The sequence below is a fragment of the Danio aesculapii genome, chromosome 21, assembly GCF_903798145.1.
Source record: "Danio aesculapii chromosome 21, fDanAes4.1, whole genome shotgun sequence".
Classification (NCBI taxonomy): domain Eukaryota; kingdom Metazoa; phylum Chordata; class Actinopteri; order Cypriniformes; family Danionidae; genus Danio; species Danio aesculapii.
The window spans coordinates 42928000-42947704 of NC_079455.1; the positions used below are offsets into that span (position 1 = coordinate 42928000).

Sequence of the window (19705 nt, forward strand, 5' to 3'; positions counted from 1 at the left end):
GGACCCACACAGACCTAACTAACACCGCTTCCAACAGCAGCCTAGTTTTCCCATGTGGTCTACCATCCAGGCACTGACCAGGCTCAGCCCTGCTTAGCTTCAGTGAGTATCCAGTATTGGGCTGCAAGGTGACTTTGACAGTTGGTAGTGCTTTTTAGACTTTTTAGCAACAGGCATCTGATCCTCCTATATGATCTTCTGCACCAGGCACTTTGATCGAAACACTTCCATGTTTTTGGTTGTACAGATAACTCTTTTATATATTTTTATACTTTGTACTTTTTTTTCTACATCGAAAGTCTTTATACATTTTATATTTGCTTTTATTTTCTATTGCATAACTTCTATTACTCTATTGTTATTAATGATATTTTATTTTGCTATTGTTGTTACCATTTCAAGGTCACAAGTGGTTGTGTGAGCATTTCACTGCATATCATCCTGTGTATGACTCTGCATGTGACAAATCAAATATGAATTTGAATCTAGATGAGGGGTGCCCTTGAGATGCACCTTCCTGCAGAGATCAGCTCTAACCCTGATCAAAAACAACTAAACTAACCAAGTATGATCTGAAAGAGCCCTTGGTAATTAAAGACCGGTGCGTATGATCAAGGTTGCAGCTGAACTCTGCAGGAAGGTAGATATCCAGAAACAGACTGGGCAACCCTGATCTAGAGCAATAGTGTGTAAATAGAGTCCTGTGGAGTTTAGTTCTAACCCCATTAAACAAATCAAGGTCTTATAAGTCTGTGTAAACCGGAATTTGCTTAAACTTTTATTTCAGTGTGTTGATGTACTTCCAACTAAAACTCAATATTGAGTAGGGGGCAGGGCTTTCTTTTTGCGTATCATTCACTTGTAACAAACCAACAGTAGGCGAGGCATATTTAACAATGTTGTGGCTGAAGCAGTCAAACTGACATCAGAGAAGTAGCCAATCCAAACACAAAAGCAAATGCTTACTATGCATCCAGAAAGTATGGATATTGCTTCACTTTTTCCACATTTTTTGTTGCAGCCTTGTTCCAAAATGGATTAAAATTCATTTATTTCCTCAACATTCTACACACAATCCCCTATAATGACAATGTGAATAAAGAATGTTTTGAAATTGTTGCAAATTTATTAGAATATTTTTAAGTATTCACAGCCTTTGCTCAATACTTTGTTGAAGCACATTTGGCAGCGATTACAGCCTCAAGTCTTTCTGAATATGCTGCCACAAGCTTGGCACACCTGTCTTTGGGAATTTTTGCCCATTCCTCTTTGCAGTACCTCTCAAGCTCTATCAGGTTGGATGGAAAGCGACGTTGTACAGCCATTTTCAGATCTCTCTAGAGATGTTCAATAGGATTTAGGCCTGGGCTCTGGCTGGGCCACCCAAGGACATCCACAGAGTTGTTGTGAAGCCACTCTATCTATCTATCTATCTATCTATCTATCTATCTATCTATCTATCTATCTATCTATCTATCTATCTATCTATCTATCTATCTATCTATCTATCTATCTATCTATCTATCTAATACAAATTTTATTTCTTTTTACCTGTGCACAGATTCCTGCAAGAGGATGGCACACACAGATGAGGACTTGATTGGAATCCCCTTCCCGAACCACAGTAATGACGTCCTATGCAGTCTGAATGAGCAGCGGCGGGACGGCCTGCTATGCGACGTCATTTTAGTCGTCCGAGATCAAGAGTACCGCACCCATCGCTCTGTCCTCGCTGCTTGCAGCCAGTACTTTAAAAAACTGTTCACAGTGGCCACCGGCTCCAGCCAGGACGCCAACCCACATGCCATCTACGAGCTGGATTTCGTAGCGCCAGAATCCCTGACGGCCATATTAGAGTTCGCCTACACGTCAACGCTAACAGTGACGGCATCCAACGTCAAGGAGATCCTGAGTGCAGCCAGACTCCTGGAAATCCCCTGCATTATAAACGTATGTCTGGAAATCATGGACACGGGTGGAGGCGGAGAAGGAGGAGGGCATGTGGAGGGAGAGGAATTTGAGGGAGATGATGAGGACGATGAAGATGAAGAAGAAGAGGAAGAAATGGAGGAGGAGGTCGACTCGAAAGATGGAGAGTTTGAGGACAATAACAGCGAGAAGTCCGCGCAAGGAGAGGGGGCGGAAATTCAAGAGGGAAAAGTTTGGGAGGTGAGGGAAGCGGAGAGTCCGTCTTGCAGCTCCCAAAAAGGTCAAGATGAATCCCAAAGATCCCAAGTGGGCACTCCAGAAGCCCAGCAAGCTGACAAACCTAGAGGACCTGAGGGTTTGGAAGGCAGAGCGCTGAAGGACTTCTCCATTGAGTCTTTACTTCAAGAAGGGCTGTACCCGAAAGTTCCCGGCCTGGAAAGAGGTGCAGGATTCTCACCTCTTCTCCCAGGTAGGCTTATAATAGTATTAGAAAAATGATATTGCAAAAGAGTTGAAGTCAGAATTTTTCGCCCTACTGTGAATTGTATTTTCAATATATTTCCCAAATTATGCTTTACAGATTCAGGAATTTTTCACTGTATTTCCTATAAGATTGTTCTTCTGGAGAAAGTCTTATTTGTTTTGTTTTTGCTAGAAGTAATTTTTAATTTTTAATTAATATTTTAGGTCAACATTATTAGCCTTAAGCATTTTGTTCGATCGTCTACAGAACAAACCACTGTTATACAATGACTTGCCTAATTCAGGGGTTCCCAAACTTTTCAGTACGCGACCCCCAAAATAACAATGCCAGAGACTCGTGACCCCCACATTCCTCTGAAGTGGTTATAAAATGTACATGCACACACAACAATAGGCCTACATAAAAACGAGCATTTTGACAACACAAAAAGGTGCAACAGTCTAACAACCATATTTTATAGTGATTCATTAATTAGTTTAATTTAATATTAACTTCACCTAATGAGACTGGTGGGCACAATGTTTTGAGCACAAGTCTATTCTTGGTTTGATTTTGGAGAATGCCACTCAGAGATCATCCTCAAATGTTCAGTCACGGCCTGTATTTATTTTTAACGCATTTGATTGCCATAAAGGTGATGGCATTTTATTTAGCATGTTTTTGCTTTTTTATGCAACTATTAACTACTATTTTTATCTTCTGTGGCTTATGGATAAATATGGCAATTGTAAAGGTTTAATAAAATTCATTTGACTTTTGGAAATCACCAAACGTCCCCGTCATTGTCCCGTGACCCCCACTTTGGGAACCACTGGGCTAATTACCCTAACTTTAACCTAATTAACCCAGTTAAGCCTTTAAATGTCACTTTAAGCGGAATACTGGTATTTTGAACAATATCTAGTCAAATGTTCTGTACTGTCATAATGGCAAAGATATAAGAAATCAGTTATTAGAAATGAGTTATTAAAACTATTATGTTTAGAAAATCGTTTTTCTGTTAAATAAAAATTGCGGATGCCCTTCCGGCTGCAACTTATCACTGGGAAACATCCATACACACATACACTACGAACAATTTTAGCTTACCCAATTCACCCCACATGTTTTTGGACTTGTGGGGGAAACCGGAGCACCCGGAGGAAACCCACGCAAACACGGAGAGAACATGCAAACTTCACACACAAATGCCAACTGACCCAACCGGGGCTCGAAGCAGCAACCTTCTTGCTGTGAGGCGATTCTGCTACCCACTGCGCCACCATGCTGCCCTATATTGCAACATATGAATAGCATTTTAGCAGATAGCTTGAATAGCCATGGGATTATTGTGATTGTAAACAATGTATAACATAAACAATTAAAAAGCATAGGTAAATACAGTAGAGCAAATAATTTTTAAAAGTGAAATATGGTGTTTTATGGTTATGGAGTCCAACAGTATTCAAGAACAGATATTGAATATAACACTGTATAGTTTTCATTGTAAAAACTATTCAATAAAATAAATCTTTATTTTAATTTTATAACCTTTGCATTAAAAACATGCAAATGGTAAACGTTCACTCTAAAGTTAAACTCTGCAGCGAGTAGGCCTGTTCCGATATCTATTTTTTGTTGTATAATATATTGCACCAAAATATATTGCGATAAACGATATTGTCAATTTAAGACCATTTTACGCCATTCTATAATGCCAGAATGTCAATATAATATCATCACAATGCAAGTACACTCTTTCAAACAACACATCTTATTTTATTCTTAAAAATTTCATTTAACTATAGTCATTTGAACAATTTAATAATCAGGCTTTCTAATCAGAATGTGAAAACGCATATCCTAAATAAACAATAATAAATGTTAACACAAAAAGTGCAGGGTAGAAAGTAACAGAGGCTGTGATATCTGCTGCCAGATCTATTTTCAGTTGTCAAGCACCTGAATGAAAATATACTATAGTAATTTATAGTAAATTATACAGTGTTTTTAACCACACTGACACCTCCAATAGAGATAGAGATGTTGCACAATCAGCTAAAGTGTTGCTAGAATTGGTTATGATGTATGGGCGATATATATATATATTGCAGCACCAAAAATGATTGAGTTCATGTCCATATGTTGTGCGATATGTCAATATATTGAATATTGTGACAGGCCAAGCAGTGAGTCTACAAATTTCATGTTTTCTCCAACTATAAACTGCAACTTCAGCAAACTCTACACAGAAACGCCAACTGACCCAGCTGAGGCTCGAACCAGCGACTGTTCTACCCACTGCGCCACCGTGCAGCCCTAGTTAAATGTTACTTAATGCATTTGCTAACAACAAAAACACTGAACAATACATTACAGTATTTATTCATGTTAGTCAGCATTAGTTAATGAAAGTACATTTGTTCGTTGTTAGATTGTTAACTCTCGATGCATTAGCAAGCATGTGTATATGTTATTGATCGTTAGTAAATGTTGAACTATGATTATTAAATGCAGGTACAAGTGTTGTTCATAATTAGTTCATGTTAGTAAATACAATAACTAATAAAACCTTATTGTAAAGTGCACCATTAGACTTTGCCCTAATTTTACAGTTATTTACTGCAAAAAAAAACGCCCAGTGAAATAAGACATACAGTTCACTTTTGTAATATGCACTGCATTGTGGGTAACTTTAGAACGTTTTACAGTAATTTACTGCATATTAGGAATTTGCTGTATTCTATTGTAATCAATGTAGTCAAGTACCGCTACTGTAGTTGAAGACAAAAATAAAACAGTTGACGAAAAAATTATTAATTAACATCTTGCATCACAAAATGTATTTAAAATAGATTGATGAATGAAAATTACTTTTGTAAGGCATTTAAAATGGATATAATAACAATGAATAGTAAGACTACTGTTGTACATGATATAGTCACTGGTTTGAGTATTTACTATTGAATTTAATCAATTTCAAAGTAAAGGTTTTGTACTCTAAATAAATTCCAGTAAAAATAGTGTAAAACTTGTCATACTGTAAAATTAAAATGCGGTAAATGGCATTTTACCATTTAAAGAAGTTGCAGTAAGGCTATTATACTGTAAAATGAAACTGCGGTAGTGCCCCGCTACTGTAAAACACATTTTACAGGTTAGTTAGTGTGAAGAGGCAGTTGCAGTAAATTGCTGGCAGCACGGTTTCACTCTTACTGCAAAAATAAAATGCAATAATATAAACTGTATAACAGTGTGAGATCGTATTATTGAATATTGCCATATGTCTACTCCCAGGATTCTACCCTCGAATGTGGGCAGCAGAATTCCCAGGCTACCCTCAGATTTTGGAGCCCCGACGGCCATTCCCAAATGCTTCATTGGAAAACGGCCCTTTAGACCTTGCGGTCAAAAAAGAAGTCATTAAAGAGGAGTTAAAAGACGAACCTACGAACCCTATCCTTCACAGAGACTTCCTCAAAGACTTCATGAGTCCTGGATTGGGAATGACTGCCGACCCCTCGCTTGGTGCAATCAAAGAGGGAACAGATCTGCGGTCCTACCTGAACTTTCTTTCTGCGTCGCATCTCGGGACGCTTTTTCCTCCTTGGCAGCTGGAAGAGGAGAGGAAGATGAAGCCCAAGGCATCACAGCAGTGTCCGATCTGCAACAAGGTGATTCAAGGAGCAGGAAAGCTGCCTCGACACATGCGAACACACACCGGAGAGAAGCCCTACATGTGCACCATCTGCGAGGTCCGATTCACCAGGTGAGTCCAGTTAAGATGACACTGATGCACACTTTAGCCACCGATCCTGGGAAAACAGGAATCAGAGAGAGAAATTCAATACCTTTTAAACCTTTAAGGCTCTTTCCATACATTTTAGGACCTTATTACCACTTTAACCAGAAACACTTACAATATATTTACCAAACATTAATGTAAGAAATTAATCCAAAAATAAAACAATTCATATACATAATAATAAATTCAGCGGGTTGACGGCTATAGAACTGCAGAAATAAAGGTGTTGACTAGGTTACTGCAGTAAACAAAGCAGCATGCTGTCAAATCCAGCAGGGTTTTATTGATTTCATGAACTACACTACATCCTGATATCCACAGATTTAATCCAGGCAAAATTGAGCATACAATTATACATTGCATAATCAAAAATGATATCAAATTTAATACATTGCAAAATAGCATTTAAGTCTTTTTAATACTTTAAGGGACTTCCATTTCTCTACATTGATTTATCAACTTTTAATACTTTTTAAGACCACGAGGACACCCTGTATTAAAGGGGACCTTTTATGCCCCTTTTTACAAGGTGTAAAATAAGTCTCTGATGTGTAGGATGTATGTAGTGAAGTTTCAGCTCAAAATACAGCACAAATAATATTGTAAACTCTCTGAAACTGACCCTTTTAGGCCTTTATCCTAATTGTGGCGTTTTGGTGACTGTCGCTTTAAATTCAAATGAGATTGTGCTCTTTTCAAAAGAGGGCGGAGCTACAAATGCCTGTGTGTCAGCATAGTGGCAGATTCAAAACAAGAATAACATCATCTCTGAGAAATACTGAAAGCTTGGTAAAATGGAGTACAATAAAGAAAACAAGTTATACTTCTCAAGTCAACTTCTACATAATTATTTGTATTTTTCCATGCACTAATTATTACAATTATTATTAACAAATTAATTTATCAATGAAAAATGTGTTTTATTATTTATGAATTACTGGTATTTAAAAACAAAAAATACATAATTTTGGGACGTAAAGGGCACCTATTTTACCACTTTAACAAGATCTAAGATCAACTTTTAATATCTCCAGTATGTATCATGTGTAAATTTCAGCTCAAAATACCCATCAGAATTTTTTATTAAAGCCCCCAGAATTTGCTGATTTTGCTGTCTAAGTATATTGAAGCTGTTTTTGTGGCCTGTGGCTTTAAATGCAAATGAGCTGATTCTCTCCACCCACCTTTCCCACGTGTGTATCCAACACAATCTCACGGCAATTCGTAACTTTTTGATTTAGTGGCCAATTCGTACGATCTAATTCGTACAATTTAGTACGATTTGCTCATCCCCCAATGACGGTTGGGTTTAGGGGTGGGGTTAAGTGCCACGCCTCCTTTTTAAAAATCATACAATTTCGTACGACTGAACTCGCTAAACTGACAAAACGTAAAATACTTACGTTTTCTTGTGAGATCAGGCTGGTGTATCTGCATCTCATCATGCATTACGTCAGATAAACAGCAGTCAGTGATAGAGACTCTGATGAAGCTGAAGTACAGTCTAAGATACGGTGTACGTTTATGTGATGTATTTGTGGTGGAGTTTATACAAGCCTTTCTGAAATGATGAGTCACACACATATGCGCATTTACTGACACCATGTGGCCGTGGTGATTATAGCGGTTAAGAATTACATAGCGATTTTATTCCTTTATCACAAGCATGCTCTCTTTTAAAAACATTTTAAACCTTTAAAATATGGTCTGTGGACATGTGTATACATGTTATTATAAAAACATGGTGTCTGTCAATCAATTCAGTATTTTTCCATCCATACAATGAAAGTCAACATCACTTCTTATGTTCATTTTTGAGTGAACATTTCAGGACTTGACGTTTTTGACATCAATTATTTCAGCAAACAGAGTGTAAGAGAAACACACTTAAAAGTGAACAAACATCAAAAAGGAGCAGACAAATTGAATAAAGCAAAGAATGTTTTACAATGACGGATTTAGCAGAAAATAATTCAAACTTGCTGTCATGTAACCCAGCGCCCTTTTTTAATTTTCCCCCCTCAAACAAATTACAGCGACTGTCTGTGAAATAAACAGCGTCTTTGAACTGCTGAGCTTCAGCATTACAACAATGAAGTGGCACGTAAAAACTAGAGCAGCAGCATAAGGACGAACCTGCTGTGAAACACTTTATGCATCACTGTGGTCGCATGAGGTTTCCACACTGTAATAAAAACACACAAAGGAGTCGGAGTGATGTTATTATAAGACCTACATTTCACTTTTGGGCTCAAACGCTCTGTAGAGGAATGAAATTTCGATGAGTGAGATCTAGAGTGAGAAATAGATCAAACGGAGGCTGGATAACTCATCTGGATACCACATAACAGGAGCATGAAATCCTGAGAGTTTCGCTTTTCGCCTTTTCTGGCTTTTCTTGTGTCGCTGCTACTGTTGAGCAACTTGCAGCTGTCTGCTTTTCAAGTATGAAGGCGTACACCTGTGTGTGTGTGTGTGTGTGTGTGTGCACTGCAAAAAATGCTTTCCTTCCTTAGATTTTTTGTCTTGTTTCTAGTCCAAACATCTAAAAACTCTTAACTCAAAAGCATTTTCTAGACTAGCAAATAATATTGTTGTGTTTTAAGAAATAAATTAAGTGAGTTTTAGTTTAAAACAAGCTAAATAATCTGCCAATGGGAAAGCAAAATAAACTTGTTTTTCATTTTTGACATAAGATCATTTTGCTTACCCCATTGGCAGATTATTTAGCTTGTTTTAAGGAAAGGAACTTAATTCTGACACATTATTTCTTAAAACAAATTCGTATTTTGGGGTGTTTAAAAGTGATAATTCAATTTTTAAAAATTCTATCCTCGTTTACTCACCCTTTGAGTTTTTCAAACCTTTATGAGATTTTTCTTCTGTTAAACAGAAAACTGAAAAACTGTAACCACTGACTTCCATGATATTAGTTTTTCCTACTATGCGAGTCAATGGTTACCACTTTCCAGAATTCTTCAAAATAACTTTCTATACAGAACCACTTCAAGGGGAGTTAAAAAAGTGAGTAAATTAAAATTTTTGAAAGAACTATCCCTCATATATATTGTAATGGTTCCTCTTCACAAGGAAGATATTTTGTAAGAAGTTGCCCCCCCCCCTAAAAAACTCTATAATTGTGTTGTTTCAACTCATTTTAAATACAACAAACAGCAAACATCATTTTTGAATTTGGTGAAAAAAAATTCTCTCTTTTCCAGACAAGATTAAACTTAAAACAATTAAGCCCCCCCCCCCCCCCCCCCCTAAAAAAACTTAATAATTGTGTTGTTTCAACTCATTTTAAATACATCATTTTTTGAGTGAAGATTTTAACTATTGCATTTTTTTATCTCTTTTCCAGACAAGACAAATTTGAACTTAAAACAATTAAGTCCCCCCCCAAATAAAAAAAAAACTCAAGAATTGTGTTATTCCAGCTCGTTTTAAAGAAGTCATTTGAACAAACAGCAAACCTAATTTCTGAGTGAAGATTTTAACTATTGAATTTTTTTTAAACTCTCTTCCTGATGAGACAAGATTGAACTTTTGCGTAAGGATTTTTACAACTGGATTGTTTTACATTTCTTTTCTAGACAAGGCCAGACTGAACTTAAAAGTATTAAGTTCCCAAAAAAAGAAAAACTCAAGAATTGTGTTGTTTCAACTCATTTTAAATACATCATTTTAATAAACATCATTTTTTGAGTGAAGATTTTAACTACTGGAATGTTTAAAATGTCTTTTCCAGACAAGATTAAACATAAAACAATTAAGTTAAAATGTAAAGAATGGTGTTATTTCAGCTCATTTTAACTAAGGCATTTTGACAAACATCGTTTCTTGAGTGTGGATATTAACTAATGAATTTTTTTTTAATCTCTTTTCCAGACAAGACAAGCTGAAGATCCATATGCGCAAGCACACAGGTGAGCGGCCGTACATCTGCCTACACTGCAACTCCAAATTCGTTCACAACTATGACCTGAAGAACCACCTGCGCATCCACACGGGCGTACGGCCGTACCAATGCGAGCACTGCTACAAGAGCTTCACGCGCTCCGACCACCTGCACCGGCACATCAAGAGGCAGAGCTGCCGCGTCTCGCGCCCGCGCCGAGGCCGAAAACCCTCTGCCTGGCGTTCCACCAACTTCCTGTTCCCTCCTGATCCCAGTGCTCTCCAGCCGGACCGTACCCTGCGCTTCCCTGCCGCTCAGATGGTGGAGAAACAGCAGCCAAAGACGATGGAGGACGGCGATATCGAAGACAGAAAGATCATGTCAGAAGACGCGAGCCGGAAACGAGGCGTTTTTGCTTTCGTGGCCACTGAGGACGTTCTGCCTCATGCGGCCTTTTATTCGCCAACCTCTGACCCCTGGGCTGTGAGACTGGAACGAGCTCCGCCCATTCCTGAGGCTGCAAACTGACTTCGTTAAGTGGTTAGTTCACCCAAAAAAATTTAATATTCTGTCATTAATTAATCCCTCTTGATGTTCCATACACCTAAAGGGCCTTATATTATTGTATTTTCGTATTGTGACAGTTCCCAGTCAAACAGAATATTAAATGAGAAAACAGCGGGTGTGGCTTGATTTTTTTCTACTGCAAGCTGATTGGATGGAGTTATTACAACCTAACAGACTCCTCCTCCTCACCATTTGTTTGTTGTCAAAACTGACAGTTGGAGGGGCATGGTTAAGTATATTACCTCTGTCCAATACCTCAGACAGAAGTAATCTGAGAGTTTAACTGAGAACAAACATTGTTTTTTTGTTCTTAATGACATGCACAGATGAACTGCTCACCACAAAACTGGCAATGTGTGCGAACAAAATCAATATGGTTAGTTTTGATTTCATTGGCACTTCATCAAAGAGCATTCTCTGCCAATGTTGCCATAGAATAAAACAGTTGTCATGCACTGTAAGAAATGTAATGAAAAAAAAAAGTCAAGAAAACAAATACTTGTATGTTGCTTTAACTCATTTTTATAAGTTAATCAGGTTTCAACTATTTTTTGTTGTACAACGTTTAACTTAATATTTTAGTCATTTGGATTGATGCAAGTTGAAATAACTAGATAATTTGATTCAACTACAAAATTATTTTACCGTGTGCCAACTCAACACAATCTCACGGCAATTCGTAACTTTTTGATTTAGTGGCTAATTCGTACGATCTAATTCGTACAATATAGTACGATTTGCTCATCCTCCAATGACGGTGGGGTTTAGGGGTGGGGTTAGGTGCCACGCCTCCTTTTTAAAATCGTACAATTTCGTACGACTGAACTCCTACGAACTCATATGATTTAGCCACTAAACTGTCAAAACGTAAAATACTTACGTTTTCTCGTGAGATCAGGCTGGCCAACTTGCTACCATAAACAGAAGCTTGCAACCCTAGCCCCGCATCAGAGTCATTCTGATTAGTCCACTGCTTTGGAACTGAACTTCCTTTAGAGTGCTTTCACACTGGACTCATTTAGTTAGTACCAGAGTTTGTTGGCATTTTTGGTGCGGTTCATTTGTGCAGGTGTTAAAGTGCCAATCATAATCAAGTGCGCACTAAAACCGGACCAATGAAAATCTGCTCAAAGAAGTGGTCTTGGTACTTTTCCAAACAAACTCTTGAGCTTTTTGTTTTGGGTGAGAATGTGAACCGACACAATTGCAAAAAGTACTTTGCCTTTTTGGACTAAACCAACTGCCGTAGTAAGCTGCGACATGAACTTTTTGACACCTTACCGCAATTATAACAGGTTACAGACAAAGATGGAGTAGTGAAGAGGGCCATACTGCCTCCTGCTGACTTTTCATCAGCTCTTTGTTTACTTATCCCATGCATTAATTTTGACCAATCAAATTGCAGTTCAGGAATTTCGTCTAGATAACAACAGTTCCTCTGGTCTTTGTTTACTTATTTATCCAATGCATTAATTTTTAATTGCAGATCAGGAAATTTGTTTAGCCAACCACTGATGTAAATGTCACGCGACTACTTTTTGGATTGTTTCTGGATTCGTTCAGAGCAGTCTATCTGTTCTGAATTGTAACCAAAATGTCTGAAAATTCTACAAAGGTGTCATTTGTAACCTTGGTCCAAACCAAAAGAAACGTACAACAGGAGTTTACAATGTTTATATTACAAGCGCACATTTAAATCTGAGCATTTGCTTTTGATTGGCTTCTTATCTGATGTCAGTTTGACACTTCAGCCACAATATTCTTAGCCACACCCCTCTTACTATTAGTATCTATGAGAGAATGATGTGCAAAAAGAAAGCCCCACCCCCTACTTAATTTTCCGTTTCAGTGGGGTATATGCACAGTGAGTGTTTTTCAACCAATGATTTTCAATTTCATAGGGTTCCTTTTATAGCATTGATGTTGTAATGTAATTAAAATACATTCAGTTAAATAGACTTAAGCATTCATTTAGTTGTTTAAACGTAAAACGAGATGAAAGCACTAGCGGAGTCAGGATCAGCAGGCGAGTGCAGAAACTCCACTGAAAATACTGCAGTAAAATAAACTGTCATATTCTAAAGACATGGCGGGGCAAAAAGGAATTTAATGCAGTGCTTCTTGTCCGGTCTGAGACCCACTTCATATTGTATATGAATCAGGCAGTGAAGATCACTGATTTTTAAAGAAATCAGACCTGGCAATTCAACACAATCTCACGGCAATTCGTAACTTTTTGATTAAGTGGCTAATTCGTATGAATTCGTACGATCTAATTCGTACAATTTAGTACAATTTGCTCATCCCCCAATGACAGTTGGGTTTAGGGGTGGGGTTAGGTGCCACGCCTCCTTTTTAAAATCGTACAATTTCGTACGACTGAACTCGTATTAATTAGCCACTAAACTGACAAAACGTAAAATACTTACATTTTCTCATGAGATCAGGTTGGGCAATTTTATAATGGAAAGACAGTTCACCGGAAGCACTGAGGCTGGCTAGCTGAAATTAAAGTCTGTGTGCATACACCCCATTGGAAGTACATCAACATACTGAAATAAAAGTCTCAGCAACTTCCCATTAATAGGTTTTCACCACTGGAGGCTTTCAATGTAGAAGCTGAAAGCTTAGATTTAAATTTGAAAACATTTTGTGTGTGTATTCTGGGGATAAATAAAAGTTATGTGTATGGAACAACAAGAGGACGAGTAATAATGACAGAATTTTAATTTCTCTTTGAACTAACTGAGCTCTGATTAGCTCAGACTGAAACAGCTGCTCGCTTCGGACACCGCAAGTCTTTACGAACCGGGTTCAGACTCTGTAACATGAAAAAAAAAAAAAGAATTTTCTTCATTTATTTCTTAAGTCTGCTTCCGAACGGAACGACAGGGATTTTAAATGCTTTTTAAATGATTTGTTCATATCTTGGATGTGCATATGTTAAAGCTGTTTTTTGATGTTTCGTTTGCTAACACGGATGATGTGCTTATAGACTGTGGAGTATGTGAAAACTGAATGCAAAAAATAAATAAATAAAAACTGACAATCAGGTATGCAGAAAGAAAAACCACGTCCTGCTGATATAAGCTAGAAGCTTTGATGTTTGCATTTAAGGTTTTATAATTAAAGAGTTGTCAGTGAAGCTAAATTACGCTGTACATCCACTATGCAAACTTACAAGAGTGGTTACATGCTTAGAATTACCACAGGAACACAAAGACAAACAAATCGATCAGAAAAACTCTCAGGATTTCAAAAAACCTAACTTTTTTTACAGCCAAAAAAAGTAATCAAGCGATGTACATAATACAATTCAACAGTCAGTCATGCAACTAAACAAAAGCTAAATCATGCAAGTAATTTTTTCTCATAATTACTTTCGAGATTGAAGCGATTTATATTGTGCTTCTCAAAAAGAAATTGATTCAATCAAATGCTTTTTAAATGAATAATTTGTATAGCTGGCTTTCTCCGGTGGAACTGCTCATTATCGTAATGCAAGTATTTCTATACTGAACATTGTAAAACATCCAAAGACACGTTGTTTGAGAACAAACTTGAAATGTTTTAATCTCTTTGCAAAGCATTCTTTTCATATATGAAGCATCATGTACAGGAAACTAAAACTGGGGGAGAGGTCCACAACCTTTAGCAGAAAACAAAATATTTTCAAGCATTTTTAAATGAGCCTCAGCTATATTTTACTAAGATGCTTTTATAAAGACACTAAGACATCTGTGTTCCGATTTCTCAAAGCAAATGTGTGCCCATGACATCAATTCAAAACAATACTGTAATGAGAAAGCATAGCGCAGATAAAATCTCACATATTTCCCCCTTCAAGACTCGTCAAACAGAAAATACAGTCTGACAAACCAAGAGCCACTGTACAAGAACCCCAGGTGAGATCTGAAATGCAACTTTACAGTGAAATAAAACAGTTCAATGCGTTTATGTTTTTATTTTGGTGTGCAAAATGCAATGGCCATGTACAATGAAGGTGCTTAAAGATGCGTGTGTGTATATCTATTTGAAGCCCTTCTGTGGCTGCTGGTGGGAACTTGCACTATTTGTTTGATGATGTTTTATTATTGGTTACGATATATTGCTATTTCTTAAAGATTTAAAAACATAAAAATTTAAAAAACAAGTCACAGGACACGTCTGAGATATGCACTTTACTGCTCTTTATCGCAAGAACGATTTCAGTGAAAGTCATTTTTATAAATGTGTGTGGTATTTGTATATTAGAATAATCCCTGGTAAGCTGAATCAATTTAAGGACTGGAATACAATAAAAAAAGCTTTTTTCAAGAACATTTTGTGTCTTTTACTGCTTTTCTTTCTTGGAAAAAAAAATCGGAGATAGAGATAGAGAGATTTTAAGGTTTAGGAACAACAAATAATAGCTTGACTTATATAGTTGATCACTTGATATAAGTGGCGTCTTATATGAAAGGCAAAGGCATCTAATATGATCATGCCTTGATTTTTAATTATTTAATTAGGACAGTGAGGTCTGACATTGCTTAGACAAAAGTGTTGTCACTGAACAGAAATAATGTCCAGTATGGAATATAAAGTCATGCTGCAGTTGCAAAAGTGTAGAAATTCACTGAATTAAACTGCACAACCCAAAAGAAACCATGCTAATCTAAAGAATAAAAGTTGCTCTTTATGGAACAAACATGATTGACTATTTTGTTTGACATTTTTGCATTTATGAGGAAAAAGCTTTGTTATGGATGTGACATCTCTCTGTTATGGATGTGATATTGCCACTTGTGTGATTTTGGTAAATCAAATATAATTGTTTGAAAACATTGACAGAGACATTTGAGTATTTTTACAGTAGTGTAAAATACAAGCCTAAAAAAAAAAACGTAGAAAGAGTCTCAATATTTTGGTAAAAACTTAATTTTTTTTCATGGCAAGGTTGACATTTGCATGGAATTGCTCGGATACATCTGCCATACAGTGCTATTGAGGCTGCGGTGTGTCACGTGACAAACACGATGCATCACCACGGAAACATTAAGGGTAAACATTTTAAAATAATGACCGCCTAAGGGGCCGATCACACCAAACGCACTTTTTTCGTTGAAAGGCGCCTTTTTAGAATGGTTTACTAACGACCGCGAGCATTTCGCGCGCTGCTTATGCGCCCTGCATGCCTTCCATTTAATTGCCTGCTGCGCCCCTGGCGTATTTGCCGTTGTGCGCTCGCAGTAAAAAAAAAAAAAACATTGTTCATTCACCAATCAAATGAAAGCAGAGTTTCCGTTGAGTTTCCGTTGAGGTGCCTGCAGTGTTTGTGTTGTCAATACGACTACGGAGACTTTTGAAGAAGGAAGAGAAACTTGTGGTTTCTGTTTTCAGTTATCCAGTGCTGTATGACTCTCAAATCTTGAATATCACAATATTATTACATTTTAAAATTATATTAATATCAACAGCAACACTCGCGCACACTACGTGGCTGATTAGGTCATTGCCTAGGGACAAAAAGCGCACCGTGCTCCTTTTTTTCTTGTCTACAAAAAAAGACAGTGAGGTGCGCCTCGCGTTTCTGGAACATGAAAGCGCAATCGGTGTGATTGGCCCCTCCCGGGGCCAGATAGAATCTTTTAAACTCATCAGTGAAAGGGTTAATAACAGAAGTTAAGCAGCAGTGGTTACTGTGCAGTTTTCAATGCAAGACTAAAGACACGTTTTTATTCACTTGCCCTTTTTGGATCATTCATTTTTCCATTTGTTGTGATGTATAGCTGCAATGCAAAAAAAGCTTTTCTTACTTACTCATTTCATCTTGTTTCCAGTCCAAATATCTAAAAACTCTTAAGTCAAGAACAAACAAGAAAAATGGCATGAGAAAATGAAGAGATGCTTAAAATTTGTTTGAGATTATAGCTCATTAAGATTATTTTTCTTACCCCATTGGCAAATAATTTAGCTTGTTTTAAGCAAACAATCAGAGGCGTTTTTTTTTCAGAAAACAAGACATCATTTCTTATGCTATTTCATCTGTCAAGTATGTATCTTGATTACTACTAAGTTAGTTTTTATTATTATTATTATTAAAACAGCTCGGGATGTTTAAGCACAACATGTTTGTGTACTTTCTAAAGATTTTAGTTCTGTTTTTGAATAAAGGTTTGGAAATGAATGCTTTTTTTCTTTCTTATCCGATTCATCGAAAAAATAATCAACCAGTGTTTCCTCTAGGATTTTTTTTCCAGCTGTGACTCTGTTGGGCCTTTAACACAGATCTACCAACTACCTGTGGCGTTATTTCATTGACAAATGTCGTGAGCGCAGCATTACAAGCCGAGATTGCATTCATGTATTACGAGCATGTCAATCTCTGTGCTCGAGCGTCGATTTCATCTGTTCGTGCACAAAACTTCTTCTGCAGATTTTCTTGTGCGCTCTCAAATAAACGCTGCTCAACTGCATTTATGTGACGAGTATGTCTCCAACATTTATTAGATTTGTTGGAAATATTTATGAATGTCTCCAATAGACCTACAGAGCGGCATTAATGCATCCTGAAGAAAACGGCCATAAACTCCAGCAAGATAAAATCATTGTATGCAGAGCCACAGACCTTTATCTATAAAGTATAATTATGGAAACTGTGTTCATCATAACTGAAAGCTATGTTGGGTTTGCTGGCCTCCTGCATCATGCACCTGTCAGTCAGTCAGTCAGCACGCCACCTTAAAGGGTTAAACAAATAACGCACAGCACTACTACTGTTACAGAAAAGTTCTTGCTGTTATAATTCACTTACCTTTTAATATGTTTTGGTGCGATTATAACCCGCTATTTAAAAAAAACGACTGAATGTTTTGAATGAGAAGCTGTAATGTAGCCGTGGCAGGATGAATTTTGATGTGGCGCCCCACCATGGAAGAATGAGCGTAGTGGAAACTATGATTAACAGATTAATCGATTATTAAAATAATCGCTAGTTGCAGCCCTAATCCAAACATTATACTAGAAATCACTACAGTACTTTTTCGAATGGCCAGGTTTTTGCAAGTCATCGGTAATTTAGCAAGGCCTTTAACTGCAGTCAAATGCACAGTAAAACTTGTCTGTCCTCCTAAACATCCAACTTTCTGAATGACGGAGCAGATCTTTAACGGCTAACTCACGTCATACTAAAATTACTCTGAATTCCTAGCATGTGGTGGTTTGCTATGACACGAGGCGTGAGGATCCAACAGACATTGCTCTTCTGGCACAATTAAACAACATCTCTGAGTAATCGAAACCCACACACTCGAACTGAGCTTGTTTCCCAAACACACACCAATGCCGGACAATCTCATTTAATGCAGGACCACTAACGTTATTTCCCACAGCTCAATTAGCATTCATTTCTCACTATTTAATTTAATGACTGAAATTACCGAAATCTCCCATTTACTGTAGTTTTCAAGCACCATCTGATGCAAAACCTTATTCAAAAGTGAATTAAAACAATTAGAAATAATTATAATTTTCAGTGTGTATGTGGTTTGAGTAACAATGTTTAAATTGCTAATTATTTGACAGTCTTGAGTGATTAAAACCACTTGTTTTGTCCTATTTTACATTAGAATAATACAGTTGTATTCATATCATGTAACGTTAGCAATGATTATTAATAAATACTGTAGCAAAAATATGGCTTATTGTTAGTTAATACGTCAACCATCAACTAATAATAACTATTTATTAACATTATAGCTAGCATTAGATGATATAAATACATATTTCATTGTTGTTTCAGTGATTTTCTCAGTTTTAATGAGAGAAATTGCACATGTCCTGGTCATTCATGTCTTAATTTAAATATAAATGTTTATAAAATAATACAATTTTATTGTTAAAATAAAATAAATTGTAATTATTAAACATTAAATGAATAAAAATATAATAATTAACAATATACAAAAATGTAAATTAATAACTCTGGTTTTTATTTTTCAAAACGACTGCTTGTTGGGACAAATTAAAAATGTCATTATTTAATTAAATCTTAAAATGAAATATTATGATAATTTTTACATTAGATTAACCAGATACGTGTAACTATAAAATTACCAAATTAACTAATGTACTGTCCTAACTACCCAATACAAGGCTAAGCATAATTAAGCACACCCCATTTTGAAAATGAATATTTTTATCCATTTCTCAGTGATTATAGTAATGTATTTTGGTGCACTTAAACAAAACAGATTTATTAAACAGATATATTTATTTAAATGATATTTTGGTCACCATATACATTCATAAATGGAAAGATAATACAATTAAATAATACAATTAAATACAATTAAAATACAGATAATACAATTAAACTATTTTTAAGCTACATTAATTAAGGTTTATGAGCACCAAGGTGATTTTCTCAGTTTTAATGAGAGAAATTGCACATGTCCTGGTCATTCAGGTCTTAATTTAAATATAAATGTTTATAAAATAGTAAAATGTTATTGGTAAAATAAAATAAATTGTAATTATTAAACACTAAATGAATAAAAATATAATAAATTAAAAATAACAAAACATTTCATGGCAAACAATATACAAAAATGCAAATAATAACTCTGGTTTTTATTTTTCAAAACGACTGCTTGTTGGGGCAAATTAAAAATGTCATTATTTAATTAAATCTTAAAATGAAATATTCTGATTATTTTACATTAGAATAACCAGATACGTGTAACTATAAAATTACTAATTTAACTAATGTACAGTCCTAATTACTTATTACAATGCTCAGCATAATTGAGCACACCCCATTTTGAAAATGAATATTTTTATCCATTTCTCAGTGATTATAGTAACATATTTTGGTGCATTTAAACAAAACAGATTTATTAAACAGATATATTTATTTAAATGATATTTTAGTCACCAAACACATTCAGAAATGGAAAATACAATTAAATTCAAGCAAAATATTGCAAATAAATAAATAAATAAAATCACAACCTACAAAATTTCGAATATTTCAAATTTTTTATTTATTTTTTTGCTT

At 36.0% G+C, this 19705-nt stretch overlaps 1 protein-coding gene across 2 annotated transcripts in view; it reads left to right on the forward strand.

Moving 5' to 3' along the window:
- Positions 1–14987, forward strand: part of LOC130214391 (zinc finger and BTB domain-containing protein 7C) — an 84417-nt gene extending 69430 nt beyond the window's left edge. For both annotated transcript variants that reach the window (XM_056446057.1, XM_056446056.1), the window contains exons 2-4: positions 1562–2398; positions 5690–6161; positions 10089–14987. In XM_056446057.1, coding sequence (XP_056302032.1) covers positions 1576–2398; positions 5690–6161; positions 10089–10626 — 1833 coding nt within the window. In that variant the 5' untranslated portion in view covers positions 1562–1575 and the 3' untranslated portion in view covers positions 10627–14987. The remainder of the gene's footprint in view (positions 1–1561; positions 2399–5689; positions 6162–10088) is intronic.
- Positions 14988–19705: the final 4718 nt, after the last annotated feature.